This window comes from Caretta caretta, chromosome 7 (genome assembly GCF_965140235.1).
Source record: "Caretta caretta isolate rCarCar2 chromosome 7, rCarCar1.hap1, whole genome shotgun sequence".
In the NCBI taxonomy this organism is placed as follows: Eukaryota; Metazoa; Chordata; order Testudines; family Cheloniidae; genus Caretta; species Caretta caretta.
Window position 1 is genome coordinate 69151243 of NC_134212.1, and position 27085 is coordinate 69178327.

A 27085-nucleotide genomic window follows, 5' to 3' on the forward strand; every position below is an offset into this window, starting at 1 on the left:
TAGCTCACTTGGATCTAAATTGTGCCTTTTAGACACAGGCCAGAATAGGAGATGGTGCAGAGCTGCACCAGTTCAGAGGGAGCTCACTGAGGCACTATGCAGAATCCCTATCCAAGCACATGATGTTCTACTTTCCACTCTTGAATGTGGTGTGTACTCCCATAGATGTACTGCTGGAGGCAATCCCTTTACTCCCTAAAGTGCTCCCCGGGCTTCAGTTTGAGGCGTGCAAGAGGAAAGATTCCTTGTGCCCTGTGCTTCCCCCCAAACCCCGCCTTGAGCACTTGCTAAACAGGCAGCTACACTCTAGCCCTGGGATAGGCCTTTAGGGGTTACTAACTCAAGGTATTATCCCGCTGCAAGGTAGTCAGCCCAAATACTTATCCATATTTTTATATTCAATCTCAAAACTTGTAGCTCCTTAATCTAGAGAAGTTTTAAGAAACACCTTGGGGTTGATTCTCTCCTACCTTGCGAGGTCAGTCACATCTGGGCTAAGTGGGTGAAAAATGCTACAGTCAGAATGGTAGTGTAACCCACAGGCTTTATAATGCAACTTTTCTTTTTCTGTACAGGAAGCAGGAGAAGCCGTGGAAGCAGGAATGGATTTGTTCAAATTGTCTGTGTCCCTGCACACGTGCAGCGAGCAGGGCAAGGTGACGCAGCTAGAAGGGCTAGCTCTTCTATGGCACTGTTTAGCAGTAGTTCTCAAACCACTTTACAAAGGAGGTCAGTATCATTACTCCTATTTTACAGTGGGGAAATACCACCAAGGCACAGGGGAGTGAAGTGCCCAATATCACCCAGTAGCAGAGCCAAGACCTCAGGTCTCCTGAGTCCTACTCCAGTGCTCTATCCTCTAGGCCATCCTGACTCCTCCCTCTAAGCATGCTGAAGAAGGGTATGGTACTTACTGGGCATGCTCACTAATTTTTACTTATGTGTGCTAAAGCAGTGGTTCTCAACCAAGGGTCTGGGGGCCCTTATGGGGTTGCAAGTAGATTTCAGGGAGTCCGCCACGCAGGAACAGTGTTCGACTCGCTGGGGCCTTGAGTCCTGCCACCCAGGGCTGAAGCAGAAGCCTGAGCAACTTAGCTTCATGGGGCACCCTATGGCCTTGAACCCCGGGCAATTGTCCTGCTTGCTCCCCCTTAATGCGGCCCTGGCTTTTATATGCAGAAAACCAGTTGTTGTGGCATAGGTGGGACCTGGCATTTTTATCACATGTTGGGCGGGGGGAGGCTCAGAAAGAAAAAGGGTGAGAACCCCTGTGCTAAAGTGTAGAAATGCTGATGTTATGCTGCAATTTTAGATTGTAATGTGTGTGTTTGATATGTGGTGTTTATCTTAAAAGTCACAGCTGCTGGTGCAATGGTGAGAATCTCAGTTTTCATTTCAGATAAAAGTAAATTTCTAGCCTTTGTGGGGAATGCGTTTACAAATGTGACCCAAGAAAAGGCTCAAACCCAAGAACCTAAATACAAAGCGAGGCCTGACTTGAACCCTTCGGGTTGGCAATATCAGGAAGAGCAGCAGAGTTGTGTGACTCTGTCTAGGAAGAAAAACTGGCAAACTTATTCACCCAATGGCTTTAGGCTTTAAAGGCTATTTAAGAAATATTCCAAACACTATTTGTATTTTAGGTGTATTATGGGTGTGCTTATGAAGAATTGTGCAGTCCCCTTTCTTTAAAGATGGCTGGGAGCTGTCACTCAGACCTGTATTCAGGGTTCTGGGTAAAATACCCTTGATGTTTATCTTTGTGCAATGCTCTCTGAATCTAGCCTGTGCCTCAGCCATTATGCAGAGATTCAGGAAACCAGGGTGGGGGTGGGGGTAATAGTTGTGGATAATTTACCCCCATCTCAGGAGCATTTTACTCTCACTTGGCAGAGATGTAAATGATTAAATAAGGCAAGGGCTAGTAGAGAATCAGGCCTTTTCTGTATGTAGATGCATCTGAAAATGAAAGCCAAAGAAACAGATTTAGAGGGGACGACGAGAGGCCTGGGCCAGGAAAAGGGAGAGAACTAGAGCAGCCTGGATTACAACATTCAGTACAAGTAGCCCAGCAACACAATATTTGCTCACCGACCCCAACAATGTAACATTCAGAAGAGCAATCGTCTTCTGAAGGTTTTGCAAATGAATACAAAAGTTCATACTTATAATCCACTTGAGCTTTAAATTATTGCCAAACACATCTATGTTGCAAAAGAGAGATCAGCCTAAATGGGGCCCTTGATGTGCTCAGCAGGCTGGCTCGGTGCTGAGCCGCACTGTCTGGAGGCAGTTTTGCCAGAAAAAGTGGCCGTTAAACCTTAACACTCACAAACTGCACCCACTCTTCACTTTTGAGAGGTTTCTCCCTTGGTGCAAAGTACATACCATCGTGGGTGTATTGCCTGGCTTTGCGGGCAGAGGTGTGAACTTCTAAACGTCTAAACAGAGGCGTGAACTTCTTTGCGGGCATAGTTAGCAAAAATCTACACTGGGCTTATTCTCTACTTGAGATGTCTGGATCATGCTGGTGACAGCAGCTAGAGTAAAGCTAAGTGCTTATGAGGCGGCTTTAATCATAAGTGTAACACTCCCTATAAGAAACATCATTCCGTAGCAAAATCTAACAATGCCATGTTCCGAGTATCCCTTTGTTGATGTCCCCTGGTGAGATATCCCTTATGCCCCCTGGTGTCTCTTTTTTTATGTTTCCTTCCCTGTAACAAATCCAGGGGCAGTCAAAGATTATAGCCTATTGTGTAGACTGAACACAGCAATCTGTTTAGCTTTGAGTAATAAGGAGGATCAGCCTCAGAGAGAGAGAGGCTGGCATGCCGGGCTGCAGGTGCGGAAGGACTCTTAGGACTCATGCAGACCAGAGACAGAGAAGAGAGAGGAAAGTGGCATACCAGATTATTAGCTGGGAAAGTAGGTACCTGATCACTTTACAGGCTAATATGTGGGTATTGCTCTAGCACAGACTTTGGGGAACTCCATGGGGGCTAACATGATCATCTAGAAGGGTTGATTGTTTCAGTATTTGTTTCAGGAACTGCTGTGCCTGTTTTCACCTATAGATACTGCCCCTGGCAGCTCCTCTCAGAGCCAGGGCCTGACAGGAGGTGTTGAGCTGGCAGGGAGGGTTCAGGATTTAGGTAGGGCTGCGGGAGCAAGCCAGGCTGGTCTTGTCCGGCCTGGCAGGGAGCTGCAGTGGGTCAGGGAAGCCTTGTCCTTCCACTCCTGAACCTTCGCTTTCCCTTACCCATCACTAAACTCTCAGGCCGCTCCCCCACACCACCCCCAGTGCCTTGCTAGTGCAACAATGACACCATTTTGCAATAAATGATGCAGACTAGCTCCTTCGGGTACACATGCTCCCCTTTCCGCACACATGGGGGTGGGGCACAAGCCCTGATCTCAGATCACAATTGTTCTGTGAGACTCTTGAAACTAATCCCCATCTCCTGAGCTCACCAACACACCTCAGCAAGTGTGTTCCACCTCCTGCCTAAACCATTCAATACAGCTGCCACTCACACGCTGAATGCAGCTGCCGTGCATGTGAATAACCCCTAGGGCCTAGTGGCTATTGCCAGCTCCACTGGCACTGGTGGAGGAGCAGAAAGATGAGTCCCAGTTCAGGTTTCTGTTGTGGACTACCTCCCTCAGAGAGGGTAACATTTATGCACATCAAACCTGCCAATCATCTGTTTAATACTTCAAAGCATTTCAGTCTCAGAATGTTAGCATCTGGGAAACAGTACACAACAACATGCAACAGTACGTTTCCTACTCACCTATTTGAATATGGCACCTTAGCTTGCCCTGTCTTCAGATTGACTAGAATCAGCATGGGAAATGTCAAAGTCAAGTACATGCCTGTTTTTCCCATTTATGTTGCACTGAAAATAATTATACAAAGTGACCTTCTAATGTTACAGCTTTCTGTATACTAGTCTATATTTCAATCTCATTCCTTTGAGGAAACTTGATAGTAGAATCCTATATCAGGAGAGCTGAGTGCTGGGGATGTGTACATTGTTCTGAGAGGGGCTTGGGGTTATTTGAGGTATAACTTCTTGTGATAGATTTACAAACAAATGTGGCACTGTGTGACTAAGAAAAAAAGGAATGGAGGATCTATAAAAGAAACTAGATGCTTTATTGTGGCATGGTGAAGTTAATGAATACATATACACTGACGTGCTAGGGCCCCTGAACAATTAAGCAGTTTAATTTACAGACCACAGTAAAAAAAAAAGTGTAAGAAGCACAAAAAGCATCATTGCACTGGTGTTTTCCTAGCTATAAATAACAGACTTTAGTAATTTTTTCAATCCCTTCCTCTCAGTGATTGCTTTACTGAAACATAATTAAATGAGACATAAATAGTGTACATAATGACAGAAAGCAAGTAGCAATGGTACAAATAAAACATGCTTAATAAAGCAGTTACTCAAAAAGGACCAGTATACATTTTCCCAGATATAAACATCAATAGAGTTTTTACCTTCTTGCTAATCTCTGTTTGTATGTCTCTTTTTACAACACGTAACACAGCAAATTACAGTTGCAAAAGTGACTTTTAATAAAGAAGACCATTTGCAGTTATCAAACAATTTAAAGATGCTTAAGGTCAACCAAATTGCAGCTGATATGAAGGAAGGTCTGATCCGCTCATCTCACACCACAAACACGATTCATTATTTGTTAAGAAGTAAGTGTGTTCCATAGAATTTAGCAGAATTACAATGAGACAAGTTATCTGCACTCATTGAATGTTTTAAAAAATAGGGACAGAAGATAAAAGTTAATTGTAAACTGTCACACAGCTGAGAAAAACAAGCAAAGGCACTACATCACCTTATAAAACTAGTCTAAAAGAAAGCTAAAAGATCTGAACTCTCTTTTCATATGCAAGTCCTATCAAATCTGCTACAAAAAATTACACAATATTCAAGGAGCCTGATAGCCATAGAACAATAATATGATCACAAAGAAATCAGTGTTCTCTAAAAGCAGACTGAAAACCTAAAGCTCAATCTACTTTGGTGGCTAGTACTGGGACTGAATCTTCTGTATATTAGGTAAAAAATGATATTTTATATAGGAATAGCAACACTGCAGGACTCTCAGTGATGCAGGAAACGTACTCACCTACCGCTAAAATGGTTCGTCTAGGCCGTAGCTGCCTCAAATACAGGTCACCTACCCAAAAAAAACCCAAAACAGCAAGAGTCACCAGCATGATCAACTTTCTTAATCACATATGGGTGAGGCAGGAGACTTACACTGAAAAAAATATTAAAATAAAGAGCTTTGATATGGGCTGATATTTGGTACATGCTTAGCATACAGAAACAGTAATGTTCTATGTCAGAAGGAGGGCTGGAGAGCCCTTTGAGCTCACAGCTACCTGACCAGGGTGACAACTGTAGAGCTGATCATCTGTGCCATGGTGTTCTTTAATGCTAAGTGCTTGTCTACTTTGGTTTTGAACAGACCTATACTGACTTTACTGCCTGCAGTATGGTATTGCTTTACGTTCACTAGTCAATGTTAATTTGTTGCTTCGTGTCCCGCTGCATTGGTGTTTAGCATTGCGGTATGGAGTGACATGCAGTTATATATAATAGAAAAAAGGGTATGTATTACATTTCTTATTCATGCCACCATATGCTAGTGTTTCTGTGTTTCTCTGGGAGGTTTATTCTTTCCTGCCCCTAGCAAACAGAAAGAAAAGTCTGTGTGATTATAATCAACAAAATATACTGCTGCAGAATAGCTTTGATTCTTGTGCTATAAGGAATTTTGGAGGCCCATTTATATTGCTTTTAATGGGCCTGGTAATTATGCCAACACAAAGAGGTCCAGATAGACATTTGACAGAATACATACTGCAGCATTAGCTATTAGGCAGCCTTGTCTCCCTTCACTCCTGCTTCTGTAGCCTGGAGATAGGTGGCTGCATTTCTCAGAATTAATACAATCACGACCTTGTGAGCAACTAATGTTGGCAAAGTTGTTTTTTCCACAGTTAATAAAGGGGAATGTTTGAGTGTAATTTTCTTGAAGGTTTGAACCAAAAAAGGCTGGATAGTTTATAATACCTAAAGAATCATTCAGCCTACCTCGGTGCCCCACATCCAGCCCTGCTCCCCTCCACCACGGTCCCCAGGAGGGAGTTGCCTTCAGATCCTGGAGGGGGTCAGGTTGAAAGGACTACTGCTTATCCCCTTGAGTTATCCAGCTGCCGTGAAACTTTGAAGGCTAACAATCCTGTTAACTCCTCTGTCCACGGATGCTCACAGTAATCCATTAGGAACTAGAGTAGGCTTATGAGCCTAAGGCTGTATCTATACTAGTGCTTTTGTCAGTAAAACTTATGTCACTCCGGGCTGTGAAAAAACATCCCCCTGACCAACATAAGTTACCCCAACAGAAGTGCTGGTGCGGACAACACTATGTTAGTGGGAGACACTCTCCCACCAACGTAGCTACTGCCATTTGTTGGGGGTGGTTGAATTATGCAGGGAGAACTCTCTCCCGTCCTCATGGAGAAGCTACACAGGAGACCTTTGAGCGGTACAGCTGTGCTGCTGTAAGGTCTTTTGTGTAGACATAGCCTTAATGTGCCTTAGTGGAAAAGCAAAATCTTTTTAAAATAGCGTTTTAATTTGATTTCCCCTAAACGGCTATTGGGTGCCATGCACGCTGATGGGGTAACCCTCGAATGTTTGATATTCTGGTGTGAGGATCTGAGCCCTGGCTTGATTTCTGTCTGGGAGCAAAAAGCATTACCAAAATGTGTCCATTTTAAGAAAAGCTTTTTTTTTTTTCCCTCAGATGGCTGTATCGTCGGAAGCCCTGGACAAATGGCCCCAAATGTGGATCACTGGCTGTATCTCATGCCACAGATGATGCCAATTTTGGGCAAAATCTCAGCCCCATTGAAGTCAATGACAAAATTTCCATTGACTTCAGTGGAGCCAGCATAATGTCCAGGAAGTTTTACCATTGACTTTAAAGGACAGTAGGAATGGACCCTTACTTTAGGGATGCTGCTGGATTTTTTTTTCCTTCCATCATCTAAATATATGATATTTTTAAAAAAATCAAGGGCCAGTACAGCAGCTGAGGATCAGTAAGAGAGGGAAACCCTGGCCACAACCCTTATGCCAGCTCTATGCTTCATGTCTTCCTCTTTTCAGTAACCCCTCCGTTTGCTTTTCACCTCCCTCCCAGGCTCCTCATGGATATAAGGGGAGACTTTCAAAGGCACAAAGGGCAGTTTAGGTGCCCAGCTCCCACTGAAAGTTTGGAACCGAACTCTTATTTGTGCCTTGTGACTTTGAAAATTTTACTCATGATCCTTTTCTCCTGTCCAGATTCAGAGATGAGAATTTAAACTCCCTTACCACCTGAAGAGCATATCGTGATAATTTGATGATAAATTTGCTGACATCATTTACAATGTGTACTTTCTTCTTCTCGCATCTACCACTTCTGAATGGTAAAAAGCCGAATATGACCCTGACATAAAATTAGGATTGTTTACAAATCCAAATGAAATGTTACGTATGCTTTCCTGGCCTACTGGCATGTTATTCCCTGAGTCATTTGGATTCAGCACAATAACTTTCTGTCAAAAATAGAAAATGTCCTTGAGAGTAAGCCAGGACTTTGTTCTCTGTAGTTTCTGTGGATATTTCTTTCTGAAAGAAAAAAAAAGCAAGTGGATGATAAAAAATAGTTGCTAAGGCAAGTACCATTTCCAGTGCAGTGGTTTGAGAGGCATGAAAAGAAACACTTCAGTTAGGTAGTGGCAAAATTGCAGCGCCAAGTAATGACCCTAAATATATGGTTATTTGGCACTAATTTTCTTGACTCTGGGATTCTGATCCTCAATTAGCACATTTTATTGTCTGGATGGAAGTAACAGTAACAAATGAGCAAAATGATGCAGTAATGTCTGGTGAGGTGGAGACCTGGTACAATAAGCATTGCAACCAAATCCACTTCTATTTACGATGGGCCATATTTCTTTTGAAAGGATTCCCTTAATTATTTTAACCTATTAAGATACTTTCCAACTATGAAATGAAGCTAGCTTTATTTTTGTTTTAACTGCCCCTTGTGTATTGTCTCAGTTAGGAGATCACTAACTTAGACTAAAACACTCAATCAACCATAAATGGAAATACAAGTAGTTTTGCATCTGGTGGGTATTTGCATACAAACCTCTGCATGGTAATCCTTTCAAAAGGTGTGGCAGGGGGAGCAGCTGGAGGCATGGCAATTAAGTGATAAAACTGTGAACGCTGAAAATTGCATTTCACAAAACGATATGGTCCATTTTTTCAGAAGCCACTGAAAAGTCAATATTTCACAGTTGGCTGACTATGCAAAAGCTAGAAAATCATTTACTTGGCAACATTCATACGTTGCACTTGTTTGTGTGTGGCCAGGATTCTCAGCTGTGGCAAACAAGCGCTCAGTGAAACTCATGCGAAGGATGTGTGTGTGCATGTGTGAAAAATGCTGGCTTTTGCACTCCCTCAATCTCTTGGGCTGGCTGTATGACAGGTCATTCCTCAATAAGAACTTAGAGGAAACTTGTAAATTATTCCAGCTGCCCGTAGCCCCCAAGGGCCAGTACAGCAGCTGGGGATCAATAAGAGAGGGAAACCCTGGCCACAACCCTTATGCCAGCTCTATGCTGTTGCTAGAGTCTTCCTGTAATAGGGTGACCTGCCACTTTAAGAGCTGGGAGGCCTTAGACCAGTCATTTAGTCCTGCCCTGCTACACCTGTGCAGGGTGTGAGACTTAAAAAGAGGTTGGGTTCTGACTGGGGAGAAGAGTAGATAGGCTACCCAATGTGAGATAAGAAGCTGGGTTTGTGCTAGCCTGAGGAACAGGGAAATCTTTGGGTATGTCTACACTCCACACTACATTCAGGGTCTGATTCAGTTATAAGTCCAAAGTCCACCTTCTGTTCACACACAAATCAGTCTGACTAGGGTCTTAGGACTCTGCTGGAGGGGTGGGTCAGACACTGACTCCTGCTGTGACTCAGGTCCAAGCCCTGTCATTTTGCGGTATGGCTGCATCTCAAGCCACAGACCCAAGTCAGAAGGTCTGCCTACTACAGTATGGATGCGTTAGCACAGCTGTAAGGCCCAGGCCCAGCAATTGTAAACCCAGGTTTACAGTGCAGTGTGGACTCTCAGGCATGGGCTTGGAACCACTGAGTCCACAAGCCTGGGCTTAGTGTGCAGCGTAGACACACCAGCAAAGCTGAAGCCAGGAGGAAGCTGGTGAGGCCAGGTTTGGGGAGATGTGTAAAGACTTGAGCCCAAGAGGAGCCTGAGGCTTGTGGGCTGGACTAGAACCAGGGAGGAGGACTGAGGGAGGAAAGCCCAGCAGTTAAGGGCTGATTGTGAGAAGTGCAGACAGGCTGCTCCAATGTGAGGCAAGGAGCTGGCCTCAAGCTAGGAACTAGCTGAGGGCTATGGCCTGCCAGAGGACCTTGGTAGGAGGGTAGACCTGACCTGGACAGTTAGGTTGATTGGAGCCAAAGAACCAGTGAATAGACCACGTTGCTCCTGGGAGCCTGACAATAAGGAGGGGGGCTGATGGTGGGGCTGAAAACTCTTGTTTTGATATTGCTTTTGGGCTAAGGGGCTCTGTCACCTCAGAAGAAGTTGAATGCTTTAAAGTGGCTCTGCTAGAGGGCCAAGTCACCTCTATGGCTGCAGCTGGCTGAAGATAGTTGTGAGGAAACTGAGGCAGGAGGCTGTGAAGCCAGGTCTTTCTGCGAGGGGGTGATCTCAGACAGAAAGTCTGTTCCACCCCTCTAGTAGGGTCATCTTTTCATAGCCGGTTGGGTCAGGGGTAGGGCTAGAATCCAGCAGGGGTGCAGTGGCCACACTGCACTCAAGGAACTGAGTCAATATCTGTACTTACAGTTTTAATCAGAGTGCCATCTGGAGTTGTATCTTCCATGGAGAATAACATTATAGGTTGGGTTAAACCTTTTTGAAACTGGTGAGGTGAACAGCTGCACTTCATTCAGGTTAAATGAAAGAAACTCTAGGGGGCCTAAACCCAAAACACAAGCGCATGTCACAGCCCCAAACTAAGATATATGCAAGTCTGCCCAGAAAATAGAACTATGTGGGTGGAGGACTTTGCTAGTTATTGTCTTTGGTAGAGGTGGGGTGGGGAGAGCAAGACAGATAGCACAGAAACAGACACAGAAGGAGCAGAAAGCCAGACACAGACTGACCAAGTATTGAGTGTGTGGTCCTGCGAAAATCTAGAGAAAGGGCTGTTGGGGCTGGCAAAAAGAGGTTTGGAGCTGTGAGCCCCTCTTTGGTTCCTCCTGTGTTCAGGGAAATGAGGCTTTGCACATTCCTTGTAAGTAAACAAGATCATATCAAAGGTTCCAGATTCCATAATTAGTTTCTCCTAGTAACTGAAACAGCCTGCAAGACCCTGAATTTTTGGTTAGCCACTCAGGCCAACACAAATTGTAATGGCAAAGCATGTCAGCATCAAATACAAGATAGATACAAGGCTTTCATTTGTAGAGTGGTCAGAATCCATAAACTGACTGTACGTCGGCACTGCAACACAAGCAGCATATATTAACTGCTAAAACAGCCCAATTAGCTACCATGTATAGCATTCAGTGCCAACTGAAAATCGATACACCTATTTCCTCTTAATTTTCAGCTTATAACATCAATAACCACCTCAGCACAGGATATTTCTTGGGAGTTCATTACCCGATGAGGCCCCTTGATGGAGATTGTAGAATAGTTTCTTTGCTATGATAATCAGGCTTGCACAGCAATTTGGTGAGCTTATTTTACCATATAATTCATATTTATGCCATGCACTTTCAATGAGGAACATTTCCCCAGCTCCTGGATTTCACACACAAACAAAATAACTGTTGAAAATGTCTGTGAACATATATTGTACCATACACTAATGCAATATCTGTGGGCCCATCATTTCTCCTGCAGTAGGCAACACAAGGGGCTTCTGTAATGGCCTAAAAGGGCCAATTACCATCCGTGGAGTTGATTATCCTTATTTTAAACTGACAACAAATTCTAGGTGGTTGTTTATGGGGCAAAATATGAAGCACAAACACATGGTCCCAGGCAGTCTTGCCCAGTGCCTGTTCAAGCATAAATTGCTTCACTATGGCTTCCTTTGACGAGATAGAGAGGGACTCTGTAAAGATCAGCTCCTTGGAAGTATAATCTGTTGGGACACTTCTGTGATTACTCGTGTACAGTGTTTTCCATTAAAAGGGCAGCATTTACCCAGTTATGATACTGTGATTGTTGAGACATCACAGGTAATTTCCCCTATTTGGAATAATTAGTATCTCCAATACTTCTGTGTGGCAATGGTTAGCAGTGACAAGCTATTAAAGATGGTCAAGGAGGCTCAGGGATGGCTTGGTTTCAGATTCAGTTTAGTTCAAACCATCAAGCATGGGGGACAGGATTCAGAGGAAAAATAATCCCATCTCTAAATTGCTATATTTTGTCAGTCTATCAAATTCATTGCCAGGCCACTGCTGTAATCAATGATCTCACATAATTAAGGTGAGGCAGTAGGTGTGAAGATTAACAATGGCTGTGGTTGGGGATTTTCTCCCACCTTATTTTAACCACAGGGAAGTGGTTATTTCATTGTATTCCAATTGTGTAACCCGAATGAAAGAACATGAAGTTACAGTTCCTCTTTTAAAATGTGTTGCCATGTAGTCTGCCCAGTTTCTTAGTAACACTTACCTACCTAAGTGTTGTTATTGGCTCCTTTCTTCTGCAGCTGTTGATAGGTTTATTTAAACACCACTTTCAAAAGAAATCATTCAGGAATTCAGATAAATTCCTAGCTACCCTTCAGTGACAGGTAAACATAAGCCTCCACAACTATTGGTCAGGTAAAGGCTTTGGGGGTTATTATGCTTGAATCATAAGTAGTATGCAGCCATCTGAGTGAACTATATGTTCTTTTTCTTCCACAATAGTTTTTTAGGTTAATCTTTACTTGAATTTCCATTATATACTAAAACTTTACATGTCTGCAAATGTGGGAAACATCCATTTTTGAACATTTGGTACAGGGAATTATATGATGTATTTTACAGAAATGAGTCCTGCCTGCTTTTGAACCCACAAAAGCAAGGAAAATTCTGAGTTATATCCAACCTCCTTGTGCTTAGGAATTGCAACTCATATGGTTTGTAAAGGTATCCTTTTATTTTTAAGAGCCCCGAAAGAAGGCTACATGTTAAAATCTACCATACAGAGGCTGAGTGGAGTAAGCAAAGGATGGAGTTATTACCTTAAATCTAAATTCACACAGGCGTAGTTTTGTTCACCATCAATGTTATTTTAATGCACCTTACTGTCATTAATTTCCTTTGTTTTTTAACATACAGCATGGAATAAAATTCAGAGGGAGGCAGGGAGGGATAGCTCAGTGGTTTGAGCATTGGCTTGCTAAACCCAGGGTTGTGAGTTCAATCCTTGAGGGGGGCCATTTAGGGATCTGGGGCAAAAATTGGGGATTGGTCCTGCTTTGAGGAGGGGGTTGGACTAGATGACCTCCTGAGGTCCCTTCTAACCCTGATATTCTATGAAAATGGTCCAGATACAATATATTTGACTGGCAAATTACCTGCTATTCCTACATAATAATCCTAAAGATCAGCCAGAAGGAGAACTATTTCAAGGTTTTTTTGCTGAATGTTTGAAAGTAAGAAGGGTTGGAGCTGAATCCCTGATCAGAACCTCTGCTATAGTTTTGATTCCAAGTCAAACCAACACCAAAAATGGTTTATTTTCCAGTTCTAGGTCAGAAGAAGTCAAATCATTGTGAAAATAGCTAATCACAAGATGGACTGAAAATGCCAGGCTTCATTTTCTAAACTCAGTTTAAACATGATTAATATTTGTCATGATAATCTAACCACTGTTCTCCAAAGCTGCCCCAGTGGACTCATTACAAGAGGACAGAAATCAGCTCTGAAGCTTGATTCAGAACTCCAGAAATGAAACTCGGTCATCAGGGAAAGAGGACTGAATACCTTTTGTCACTTTTTTTCCTGCTTGTGTAGACCGATGTCCAAAGGTCTGATCCTGTTCTACAGAAGTCAGGGAGTATGTCTACACACCAGCGTAAGCCTAGGGATAGTGGGACTTGAGTCAGATGACCCTGGGCTTGAGCATCTACTCTGCATTTTAACCCTAGATTAAGGATTTTCTGACCTGTGATCGAACCTAGGGCTACGGCATCCACACTTCAGTACACAGACCTGAGTCAAAGTAACCACAGGCACTGACTCCGTGGGTGCTCTGGGGCTCCGGAGGAAAAAAATAGTGGGTGTTCAGCACCCATTAGCCACCCACCGATCAGCTGTTCAGCAGTGGGCTGGAGGTGCTCGGGGGAGGGGGCAGAAAGAGGTGGAGCAGGGACAGAAAGAGGCGGGGTAAGAGTGCGGCCTCGGGGGAAAGGGTGGAATGGGAAGCCAGGGCCTTGGGGTGCCTATAACCTATCCTACAGTACCTAACATCCCTCCCCCCCGAAGTGTCAACATTCTAGCCCTATGAATGTATTGCACTGTGGGAAAACTCTACTGCTCACCCTGTTTTCTAAGTGTGATGGTGTTATTGATGGGACTCAGGTGCCCATAAGGAGCACAAGTTCATAAACTGCATAATTAACTCCTTTGGTGGCTGTCTCCGTAGAATGACAGCAGTGTGAGACGGCTTTATACTGAACTACCATCTAATCTGAGAACCGGGCTCTCCACCTCTAGGTTGTCACGTTGGCGGAAAAATGCCCATGTGCATGTGGTCTGAGGAAAACTAGGGCATCAGTCTCCTGGGCTGTCAAACTATTAAAATGAAACTTTGCAGTTCTCAATTTTGAAAATGGCATGTTCAGTGACGGCGCTTTTGGTTGGTTGGTTTTTTATTTATTTTTGTCTGTTTGTTTTGAGATTTGACATAGAATGCAGGTTTCAGAGAAAAAACGCACAGACACCCCAGCCCAGCTGCTGCTGGCTGCAGAGCGTTGAAGTGCATCCCCAGACCTTGGGGTGCAGCACCCCCCAGGGATCACTTATCCCTGCTCCTGCTAAGGGGAAGTTTTGGGGCTTGTTCCCCCTCACAGTGCATGCTGCCCAGGTGCCCATGTGTACACAGCCGCAGGGAAGACAAGGTGGACCAGAGAGCAGAGCAGGAACCAAGTGGCTTGTGACCTTGTGACCAGCAACCAAGTCCTTGTGACCAGGAAGCAGCTCTCTTACAAAAAGCTTCTTCTGACCGGTCTCCACTGCAAACACTGGAGGCTGTCTGATGGTTGGGGGAACCCTTGGGACTGACTGGCTGCTCCCAGCCAGGAACCAGCTCCTTAGAGTGATCATTCTCTTCCAACTAAGCAATTAGCTGTGCCTTGGTGAATCTTCCATTGCGCAGCCCTCTCTCTCTCTGCACAGCTCTACAATGTCCTTTTTAAGTAGATGGTTATAGGTCATCTCCCAAGTGGTCACAGACTCACAGTCCTGTGCTCTCTCAGCTCCTCACGGTCCTTGGGAGGAACCCCTTCAGTGCAACAGCCCTTCTTGGGGGCCCACTCTCTCTCAGGGTTAAGGTGTAGATTCCTCCGCCTCCTGGAACCGCACTTCTCTGAGCCTTCAGCACGCCTGCTAATCCCCCTTCCTTCTACTGCTCCCCAGTCACTTACTGCAGGATGCTCTGACCATGGGGTGCAGTTGAGCCCACCAGTTATAACTGAGTCGCTGGATCAATACTCTGGGACTACTACATATGAAACCAGTCAGGACTCTGGGGGATCATGCGTCCTCTCTCTGAGCATACTGTCTCCAGGGTAAAAAGCTTACACAGCTTCGACCTTCCTGGGTCTGACCTCGGAGCATTCAGCATCCCCTTCCACACCGTGCGCTTCCTGCAGCGAATCTGCCTGGGCAGGCCTCCTGGGGAAGCCAGAGGGCCCTGCACCCTAACTCCACAGTCAGACATGACTCTCAGCCAGCTGGTAAACAGGTTTATTAGTCAACAGGAACACAGCATAGAACAGCGCTTGCTATTACAGAAATCAGTGACTTTCAGCCAAGTCCATCTTGGGAGTCCTGGGCCAGATGCCCTGAACTCCTCCTCCTCCAGTCCCACCACGCAGACTGCCAGCTTCCAGCTACCTGACCTCCGACATTCCACTGTTGCTCCTCCTCCTTCTCTTTGTCTCGCTTCCCGGGCAAAAGATGTCACCTGGTTGCATCCCCCTCAGCGGTCTCAGGTTACGTAGGTGCAAACACCTTGGCAGCCTCACCTGCCCGAGGGCCTCAGCAAAATCACACACCCAATTCCCACCACTGAAGTGTTGGTGCAGTACACTGGGAAACTGAAGTACACACAGTATTAGTACAGGACAATAAGACTCCCATGCAACGTAAAAAGATGAATAAAACCCCACTTTGTCACATCTCTCCCCCAAGACTGAACTGAGTGGGGCCATTTTAGCCAGTGGCCTGGGGAAATTCTGGCCCCCCTTTCTGGGACAAAGCATTGGCTATAATGTTGGCACTCCCCTTAACATGGACCACCTTCATGTCGTAATCCTGAAGTTGGAGACTCCACCTCAGGAGCTTGGCATTCGCCCCTTTCATCTGGGTAGCCACGTCGGGGGCAAATGGTCGGTGTACACAGTGAAGCGCTGCCCAAATAGATATGGCTGCAGCTTTTTAAGGGCCACATCATGGCTAGGCATTCCTTTTCTATGGCTGCATAGTTCTGCTACCGCAGCAACATCTTCCTGCTCAGGCACACGATGGGGTGTCTCTCCCCATTTCCGTCAGCCTGCATTAGCACCACACCCAGCCCTGTGTCTGAGGTGTCAGTGAACACCATAAAGGGCTTCCGTTTGCACTAGAGTGGAATAGACTGCATCACAGATTGTCTGCATAGAGAGGACTAAACAGGTGGCCTGAAGGAACTATGGGATACAATCCAGTCCAGAGGACTTCCGGGACCCAAGTCAAGCTGGAACTGTGTGCACACAGGAAAGCAATCGGGCTTGGACCTTTGGTCCCAGCTTAACAGAGGCTTGGACCCTCCAGCCCTGCAGGGTCCTGGGAACCTTGATCCAAGCCTTAGGTTAACACAGTTGGTGTGTGGACGCAAGGGCGTTAAAGCTGGAGCACTCTCATTGCTGTGTAGACATACCCGAAGGGTGCATCTCAGGTCCCCAAAAGCTAACATCTGCCATTGTCCTGTGGTAGGTTTAATGAGCCAATAAAAGAAGAAAAAACTCCCCACACAGAAATTGTCATGGAAAAACATCTAGATATAAAGAATGAAAGAGACTGAAGCGACTATGGATAATGAGGCACGCGGTTACCATGGTACCACATGTGAACTTGGATGACTACAAAGAGAATCATGTTGTGAGTAAGGTATGAATGAGTTGGGAAACAAATTAGGGTCTGAGGTAAAACCTACTGAAGGCAATGGGAGTCTTTCTGTGGACTTCAGTGGCCTTTGGATCAGATCTGAGATGTCATCCGAATTCCAATTGCCACTAGTGGGAGCCGAGGTGGCATAGGTACAGCATGTGTGAGAATACTCTCCATAAGAGCCTCTCTGAAATATGGATGATATCACCAGCACCTCTTCTGAAAAAGAGAGTCTATAGGAGTCTCATAAAGAAGAGTGATGAAGGGAACTTTAGCGAGTGATTGATGTGTATGCGATACACATACACCATATTAGAAGAAGTGCTGGCCCACCAGTTGGATATTTTGCAAGGTAGCTAGCTTTATAAATTAATCTATCATTTACCTTGGTTAGTACCAAGTAGTATATGTGACATATGTGCAAGTAATGTCCACCAAACTAAATCCCACGTTGCCTCTGGAGGAACAAATTAATTTATTCTTTGCATAGATGTGGCCTTTGAACATGTTCCACAGGGTTAGATTAATGATCCATTCCAGGAATTATTTCCCAGGTCACAATCTTAGAAATGACTTATGGTAAATCAATGGCACCCACTTCTCTGAGATCATTCTGCATTCAGTTGTTTCATCTAGCTTACTGTGACTCACTGAGACAATGAACTCCTTTTGTCATGCAGTATCCAGGCTACTTGATTTGAGGATTTAACGTCTGACTTCAAGGAAATAAGAAATCAGGAAAAATATGTAAACCAAAAGCAAAGGACAAGTAGCTCTTCTGTTAATAAGGTTATATATTTCCTACAGCAGAGAAACCACACCTACCTTTTTCCACAGAAGATGAAAAATTCTTATGCTCGTTTTTTTGGCTGGTATAACTGGCATTTGTTTTCCCTAGTAGAGCAAATAGATTAAAAGGGCAGAATTTTCTAAGACTATCTAATTGCTTGAAGATTTTAATTTTTATGGTTTAACTTAAATGTTCTGAAGTTTATTTTTATAAGTGTGATACTATGGCAGAAGGCACCCCTGAAGTCACACCCTGCACACTATTGTAGGAACCCTTGTACAAAGCCTGCCTTGTAAAGTATCATTTGAAAACTCATAATTTGCTGGACAGTACTGTCCTGGTAAAAAATGTAGGGCAACAGCGTCTGTGAAGTTATAATATCCTCCCCCACCCCCACCCGCCACATGGTGGTGGTAAGGCATGTTTCAAACCCCGCAGCCCTGGCCAAACCGAAATTGGCAAACAGGTCTGCCCCTAAACAAAGGAATGTGTGCTCTATTTAAGTTGCATGTAAGCAGTAAACAGAGTCATCATGCAGGAAGGGAAGACAAAAGAATTGCCTCTGTAGTGGTTTAAGTGTAGTGGTATGTACATAGTAAGAGACTGTCCCTGGCCTGAAGAGATCACAGTATGATGAGACAAGTCAGCCAAAGGATGGGAGAAAGAAAGTAGTATTAATATCATTTTACAGATGGGAAACTGAGGCACGGAAAGATTAAGTGCCTTGCCCAGGTTGTCAGTGGAAGTCTGTAGCAGAGCCAGAAACTGATTCTACACCTCATGAGTCCAGGTCCATTGCCTTAAAAACAACACCTAGCTCTTAGTGATTGTCATCAGTAGGTCTCAAAGGACTTTACAGAGGAAATCAATATCATTATCCCCCTTTTATATCTGGGGGAAACTGAGGCACAGAGAAAAGGAAGTGATTTGCCCAAGACCACCTATCAGGCCACTAGCAGAGCTGGGACTAGAGCCCTGTATTCATGAGTCCCAGTCCAGTGCTGTACCCACTAGGCCACGCACTGCCTCCCTTAGCTACATGCCCATCCTTCCTTGTAATCTTTTTAACAGTAACAAGGTTTATTTTAGAAATTAGATGAAAGGTCCATGAAAACTTTGTATTCTTTGAATTAACTCAAAAAAAAATCTTTTGAGACGATCTGTTCTGCTTGAGAGTTTTTTTCCTCCTTTAAAACATAACTTATTACTATAATCGAGAAAATCAGCATCACGCAGTTCCTGAAACTTTTCTAAGTATTTGTATAACAAATTAAGTGTGTGAACAAAACAAAAAAGAATTATGCAAATTATACTTATCAAGCCTCCACTTTGGTATGAAGGCGTGTTATCAAATAACATACTTTATAAGTGAGACTTTTGAGGACTTTTTTTTCATTCTACTTCAGAGCAGAAGGGTGAGTGAACTCTTTATAAAACTACAAAGAACTTCTCTTAGGCCATGCTGCAAACCTCTCCCTTTACATTTTCCATTATATTTTCAAATGCTTCGCTATATTTACCTTTATTGTTACTATTCCAGTCTACTCGTATTAGTGGTTTCAACAGATGTGGAGTTGCTTGAAAAATGCTGGGGTTTTATGACTGAGGAGCGAGAGGACGAGCAAGAATTAGGGTATGTCTATACTGCAATTGGGACACAACGTGTAGGCATACCAGAGCTAGCTTTGAGCCAGCTAGCTCACTAAAAATAGCACTGTAACCAGAGGGCCATGGGCAGCGGCATGGACTGGCCGCCTGAGGGTCTGGGTGGGATTGTACTTGGATAGGCATGCTGTGCCATCGCAGCTGCACAGCTATCTTTAGCAAACTAGCTCGATGGAAGCTAGCTCAGGTCTGCCTTCACGTGCTGCAATCGTGCCTCGAAATTGCTGTGTAAACATCCCCTCCGAGTTGAATAATTGCTTTTTCATCTTAACATCCAAAGGATCAGGAACCTGGAACTGCATCAAGATCCACTAGTTTGGAGTCAGTAGGACTCCAAATGGATGCAGAAGTCTAACACATTATATGAGAGTCACCCAATCAAGGACACAGTCACCCAAGGTAGGATGGGAGAGCCACACCGACATCCTGAACCCATCTTCACCACTCTCGCTATTTTAGCTGAATGATGCTAATAACTGAAGGAGAATTCGTGCTTTAGTACCGTACATTACGTCCAGTTTGACTTTAACCATTTCTAGCTAGATTGTAATGAGAGCAGGTCAGAAAACATTTTGATTTTTTTTCAAAATTGCTCACATTTTTGACATTTGAAAAATTTCAACCAGCTGTATAGTTGATCCAAAATTGAGAAGAAAGTGTTGTCAAAACTGTTCTGTTTAGTTCTTGAATGTTTTCACCACTTTGAGTCATTTAGACTTGTTGTGGATTATAAAGTTATTTTGCAGATGCAAATAGTCTGTGATCTGCCATACATAGGGCCCTTCATTTTCAGTTTTTATTTTATTTAATTTTCCCCAGGAATTTACCACTGTTTATTACCAAAACAACAAATACAGGTGAAAATCAGTGCAAAAAACTTAATATTTTTTCTGGGTAAATATCGGGGGGGAGGAGGGCGGTTGGTGGACGGAAAGAGGGGGGGGTGGGGAGTATTTAGAAGACTAATGCTTTGAATTCCATTCCTCAGTGTGGTTTGCTGCAGAACTAAACCAGAACTCAAAACACAACGGTACATCTGAGTTTAAGAAAACAATATATCTCTAATCCCCAAATAAAACTTTTCATTTGAATAAACAGTTTACTGTTGTAGACTTAGAACTATTAGCCTATAAATATTTACATTTAATAATTGGGCCACACCATTTGTAAGCCATACACTCAACTTCATCCTTTTCTCCTGTGTTTGTTTATTTTTAAACTTTCAAATACTTCTGAAATATATTCTGATACAGATTTTCATTTTCTTCCCATTTTAGTGTGTTAAAACTTCAAACTGTTATCTGCTAACAGCTTGAAATGTATACGTGGTGGGTGAGGGATTTATCAGGATGCTCAGATGCACACGCACTTCAGAGCTTGCATGTGTGTCTGTTTGTTTATTGGGTGTATCTTCTAGACTAATACATAGCCTTACTTCAACAGGCAGGTTTGCGTATACACACAGACTAATGTATTATCATAATGCATGTATCTCATGCTATGTATTGTATTTTCCTAATAAAATAAGATATTTTAATATATTTGAATGATACAACAGTAGGGTGAAAAATCAGGAAAAAATGAATCATACTTTTTGTAGAACCTGGGAATTTTTCGGTAAAAATTGGTTGAAAACGAAGGGACTTAGCCATTCATAACATGAGAATCAATCTTGCTTGCAAGTTAATGTTTGGAATGATGCATTTTTCAAAACTGCCGTGTAATATATTACATTTGATTTACACACATCAAATAAAAAAAAGAGCATGATTTATGACCATTGCCACCAAATGACTAATTGTTTATTTTAATATTCTCTCTCAACCTTGGATCATTTTAGGGATACTTCCATAACCTCAATATAAATGGGCGGGGGACAGGACGAAACTTGAAAGATTTAATCCCAAATTGAAGACTTCATTCAAGGCCAAATTTCATTCAAGGCCAACAGTCACCACTTCTTCATTATTTCCAGTTAGCATAAATGAGCTCCTATTTTCTCAATGCAGAATTGCATGGTAAATGCAGCTTGTTTTTGTAGCTGGCCTGAACAATGCTGTCACTCCAGTCACTTCACATACTTGCAACAGCAGCTGTTTTTTTGGTGACATGTCATGCTGAGGAGAAGTGTGCAGGAGCTCCTGGACTCCCTGGCACCCCAGGAGTCAATGGATTGCCTGGAAGAGATGGAAGAGATGGTATGAAAGGAGACCCAGGCCCACCAGGTATGCTCAGTGGTTATCTCCCCTGTTAAATAGATGTATTGCTGTGTTGACTATTATGCTTAGTAAACTAAATGGTTTATCACCCGTTTCCTTGAGTCAGATGAAATAAAGAAATGATGAGTTCTATTTAATGCACAGTGGAACCCTCTGATGGTGAAGTCAGTAAATACAGTGAATTTCTGCTTAAAGTGAAATTGTCCTGTAATTCCAACTTTAGTGAACTTCTGCTGGTGCAACAACTCCCCGTGGTGTGGAGTAGGAGGAACATTCATGTTGTGGAAATGAGAGGGAAACAAAAGCAGTTCTTTGGCAGAAGAGTGGGAAGCTGAAGGAGGGAAAAGTGGCAATTTTAATAGAGCTGGTTAGGAATTTTCTGACAATATTTTTTGTCATAAAATGTCAATTTGTCAAAACCATAATGGTTTGCAGAAAGGGTTATTTCTGACAAATCTCACAATTAAAAAAATGTTGATATTTTTTAAAAGAAAAGTTTGGGTTTGGGCTCAAACCCAGTTTTTATTTTAATTTTTTTTAGTTGAGTTGTAATGTAAAAAAGGGGGGGAGCATTAAAAAGGTCAAAACCAAAACGTTTTGAAATTATAGAAATGAAACACTTTAGTTGACCTGATCCAAACTTTTTTTCTTACTTATCAGTTCATGATTTCTACTTTTTTGTCCCGATTTGGGCCAGGAAAGAAAACTGATATCTCAAAGACTGTTGTGGAAAAAATCTCCCACTCAGCTCCAACTGTTAATTTGTCCCCTTCCCAGTGACAAGCTTCCCTTACAGCAAAGGTTTGTGGCTCCTTCAGCCATTTTTAAACCCACTTCCAAGTGTAAAAGTGAAATGGGGCGCTGGTCTGTAGTCCCCATTTATTTTTTGCAAGAAAATGAGATGAAAGTGGCTATTGGGCATAAACTACAGCTGATTTCTTGGGCATAAGAAGAGAAGGCAACAGTTCACGGTATTCTTAAAATAAGAGAGAATTAGGGCAGAAAATTAACAATTGATCAATGCATTCACAAGCATAACTTTCCCCATCTCTTTTCTATTACCCTTTCAGTGGGAACTACTTTTCATGCAGAGGATACTTTCTATAATGCTCAACAAAACTGGTTTTTAAAATGAATTAATGAAAATGTAATACCAGGAAGCAATTACATGTCAGTGGATTAATTAGGCTTCTGATGCACTTCTCAGGTTGTTGAAGCCAAGAGGCTGTATGCACCATTGGTCTATTAATGCACCACCTGCAGATGCTGATTGTTTCATTGTGCAATATTCCTTCCATGCCAAAGGGCAGATCAGAAGCTTTCTCCAGCTCCATCACCAAAGATGCTCCAAGGTTCAAGTAGTTGGGATCCTAACATGCATTTGGTTGCTCATTCCATGGAGTCAGTGTTATGAAGCCAACAGTCACCCGAGGCTTGTGCATTAATGAAGTTATTCAGAAGCACAATGCAGTTTGTTGCTTTGCAGGCCAGCATCTGTTAAACCACTGTTCTGAATTTCCCATAAAATGCATCAGTTGAAAAGAAGTTTTGTATGTTTTTCATTTGTGTGCTTCTCTTCTCCAGGTCCTCAGGGGCCACCGAGTGGCATGCTAGGTCTTCCCGGAAGAGATGGGCTTCCTGGGGTTCAAGGGCCCCAGGGTGAAAAAGGCAACAAGGGGGAGAGAGGGGAGCCTGGACCACAAGGTGAATAAGACTAATCTTTGTTTAGTCCAAAAAACTGGATACTTGTGCTGCGTATAAAGCAGTCCAGGGAAAAGTAACTGAGTCTATTAAAGTGCAGTTCTGCTATTAGAAGTGACTGTACAAATGGTGCCTTTGTTATTCAACTGATCTGCTTCCTGTATCTATCAGATCTCCTGACTGTATTGACTAAAGTACATTTTACTACCTTTTACTCCTCTTACAAATGCAGAGCCAACACAGTTCTGAGATACTGAGAAGGAATCGATTCCTCCTTGTGCAACAGCAACAGAATTCTGTACTGAGTTTCATCAGTTACAGTTATGCTACCCCAATGATGGCAATGGGACTGTACAGGTGTCATGGCATAATTTTGCCTGCAGAAGTTTTATTACTGGTGATGATTTTGTATGAAAAAAAATAGCCAGCTTGATTCTCAGATCCCATGATAAACTTGCATGCTGGGAGGTTTTTGTTTTTGTTTTTAAAATCTCTGTATCTATAAACTGTGGATATTTCATATGTCATCCTGGAGAGAACCTACATGGAACCCTACAATGACATTTTTGCAGTCACTATTCAGATAGAAGCATACCGTAAAACTATAAGAGTTTAACTGACCATAAAGGAGGCAGAGAAGAGGATTCCAGTTCTGTTCAATATCACACAAACTCCACACCCACTAAAGTTTTCCATTGTGGCTGTCAAGTTGCAAATTTAAATCAGAGCAAGTTCTGATTGGTTCAGCCTACGCAGGATATGGTTTCTAAAATATTAACCCTTTCATGGATTTCACACACACAAAAGACTCCAGATTAGAAAAACTGATCTTATTTCACATGTAATCTGCTTTAAGTAACTACTCTCCAGAGCTGGAGTTTCAACTGGCATATATTTTATGTATTATGGATAACAATAATCAACATGTGATAGGGTTTCTTTGAAAATATATACATACAGGGAAATAGAATTTTCCACCCCAGAAAATGAAACTGATATATGTCAAGTACAAGCCAATTTTGGAAAATTGTTATTAATTGTATATGATGCATTTTTCTTATCAATGAAGTCCAGTTTAAATCAATTGTATAATTATTATTTTTATCTTTAGGCCTGCCTGCTTCTGTTGACCCTGAATTGCAAGAAAGCCTCCAGTTTTTAAAACATCAGATTACCAGACTGGAAGGAGGTAATCTTTCTGCTTTTCCTCACAACTTATGTAAAATGCAATGTACAAAATGAACCATGATAGCCCAACTTAAAGTAAGTTACATTTCAAAAAATTTATTTAATTCTAAAACTTTCCTCACCAAAACTTCCTTCCAAATACCAATTAAGTATGCTGAGGTGTTTGTTGCACTTTGGAAGAAGAGGAAAGATGATCCAGCAGCCCAGCCTGAGATGTGGGAGACCAGGGTTCAATTCCTGCTCTGCCACAAACATCTTGTGTGACCCTAGGCAAGTAACTCAGTCTCTCTATACCATAAAATGGGGATAATAGCACTGCCCTACCTCACAAGGGTGTTGGAAAGATCATTTGTGAGGCACTCAGATACTGCAGTAATGAAAGCCTCCCAAGAAAGACTGGTCAGTGTGTGTGTCTATGCAGTATAAAGGGCAATGCAAAAGGCTGCCCATAAGATGCAGCATAGGTGGGGGCTTAGGGCTATACAACATACTGAGCATTCTGCATACTACATGTATGAATGGACTGTAAGAACTTACATAGACTAGAATCAAAAGGGACTAGGCACAGCCCAGTGCGAAGGACTGTGCTGTGCATCTCCAGCATGTAGGGCGGCACATGGAGAAAAACATCAAGCAGGCTGTTGCAGTTTCTCTTGCTTGTACATGTTGCTCTTTGGGAGTAGGTTTCCCTCACCATGGCCAACTGATTAATGTGCAGCTCTCACTGTAGAGAGTGGAATCTACAGGTCTTAACAGAGCAGAAAAGTTACCCCCTTTTGTCTAATTCTCCATTGGTTTATCTATAAGGAGGAGCAAGATACATGCAAGGTGAGGTGTGCGGCTCAGCTCTTTTGAAACATAGATCATCTGGGGTGGGTACTCAGGGGACTGAACTCCCTCTGGAGAAGCACAAATCCCTAATAGGAGACTGCTCAGGGCCCATTTTCTCAGCAAGAGGATCTGTATAGGACTACCACAATTGTTCTCCGAAGCAAATGAGATCTCTGGTGAGCTGACACAGGGCCTGATTCTCCCAGAGTAGGAAGGACCTTTAAGGAAACGCCACTCACATTCATTCAAATTGCATTAAAAATCTTGTTAAAAAGAATTTTTTTTGTGTTGAGCTCTTGGGAATCATTGAAACTGAGGCAGTTGTATGATGTCAGTAGTGCTTATATTCTCAATACACTCTAGGGTTGTGTAGTCATTAGAGCTGTTGGGGAAAATTGGGGAGAAAAATCAAAGATTTTATCAAAATTACTTTCCTTTTCTCTTGTTAAAATTTGAAAAATTCCAACCAGCTCTACCAATTGTACACAACAGATCAGGTCTGAAACTGTATTTAGTACGGGGGGAGCAGTGCACACTTAGGTTGTAGGAGGAGACAGATTTCCGTAGGTGAAGAATTATATAGACTCGCTGAAAAAACTGATGAGTTGGTGGGATTGTGACAGAGGTAGTTCCTCCTTTTCTCCTCCTCTTCATTCTTTTCCTCTATCTCTTTTCAATCCTCTTTCCTTTCTCCCTTTATTTTTTCCTCTTTCTTCCCTTTCTATTCGTAATGTTCTCTTCTTTTCCTTTCTCTCATTTCCGCGTGGTTTTTCTCCCTTCCCAGGAGTATAGTAGCAACACGGACAGTATAAAATACGACAAAAAAAAAAACCAACCAGATCTTTTCACTTTCCTTTGCAGTCCTTACTTTGGAAGGAAAAATAACAGAAGTGGGGGAAAAAATTTTCGCTACCAGTGGGAAAGAAGTCAATTTTGAAACCACATTAAAAGCCTGCGAACATGCTGGTGGCTCCATCGCCACCCCTAGGAACAAGGAGGAGAACGATGCTATTTGGGATATTGTGAAACAGTTTAACAGATATGCTTATCTGGGCATAAGGGAGAGTGATGTTCCAGGTGAATTCCATGATCTGGATGGGAAACCTCTGAATTATACCAACTGGCGTGCATATGAGCCAAATGGCAAAGGAGGGGAAAACTGTGTAGAGATGTACACTGATGGCGGCTGGAATGACAAAAAATGCAACCAGTACCGCCTCACTATCTGTGAATTTTAAAGCATATTCTTTCAGTTATTTCATAGGGCAGAGTCCATGCAATATTCTGTGTCTCAAACATAAACAGGAGCTTGTTCTCTCAGCATTATAGCTAATGTTGTCTGTGATTATTTTATCTGAGAGAAACAAAATCATGGTGTAATATTTTCCTTCCTCATGCTTACTAAGGAAATAGTAACTACTGAAGGTGATTGATCTGCAACTAGAACTATCCCTAATTTGAGAGGGGGTTAATGATAGTAACCAAACTCTGCCTTGTCTCACTGTGGCTGATTAAGCTCCAGATAAGGATTTCAGGGTTTGGCTTAATGTGTTTGAGGAGTCCCATGCTAAGATAACTTTGTACATTCCATTGTAGTTACATGCCTGGATAATGCAGCATATGCTATGCAACAACATTAGAGGAACAGGTCTCAATCCTGGAAGGAAATGCACACAGGTATACTTCAGTGGAGAAATACATGGTGGATCCGCCTTTATGCATCTCTTTGCAGGACTGAGGCCATACTGTGTACTATGAAACCCTGCAATAAAATGCAACTCAGTTATTATAAAGGGAGGCCACAACAAAAGCCCTTGAAATCATAGATCATTTAGCTATACTGCAAGCTGACCATTTTGGTTTTTTGTGTCAAATACCATGTTCCCCTATAGCACTATAGAAATAGTCATTTACAGTATTTTACAGTTCTGTCAAGACTCTTCTATATCATACTAACCACTGACAAATAGTATCATTCTGATGTGTAAGCTGAATAGATTTGACACACCCACACAAACCACATGCTCATCTGACCACCATTATCAGACCAGCAAAGGCAAGGTTTGAGAAGGGGGCTGCCAGCAGTGACATAGGTTCTGATCCAAAGCCCGCTGAAGTCAATGAGTGTCGAGCCGTTGATTTCGAAGAGCCTTGGCTCACATCACCACCACCACTACTACTACCTG

At 42.8% G+C, this 27085-nt stretch overlaps 1 protein-coding gene across 1 annotated transcript; it reads left to right on the plus strand.

Annotated features, from left to right (window-relative positions):
* The first annotated feature begins 19250 nt into the window (after positions 1-19250).
* On the plus strand, positions 19251-26775 carry LOC125639847 (pulmonary surfactant-associated protein A-like). Its single transcript, XM_048857598.2, has 5 exons — positions 19251-19359; positions 21002-21185; positions 22764-22883; positions 23992-24069; positions 25761-26775. Exons 2-5 carry the CDS (start codon positions 21014-21016, stop codon positions 26135-26137), a joined length of 747 nt encoding a protein of 248 aa, XP_048713555.2. The 5' UTR covers positions 19251-19359; positions 21002-21013; the 3' UTR covers positions 26138-26775.
* Positions 26776-27085: the final 310 nt, after the last annotated feature.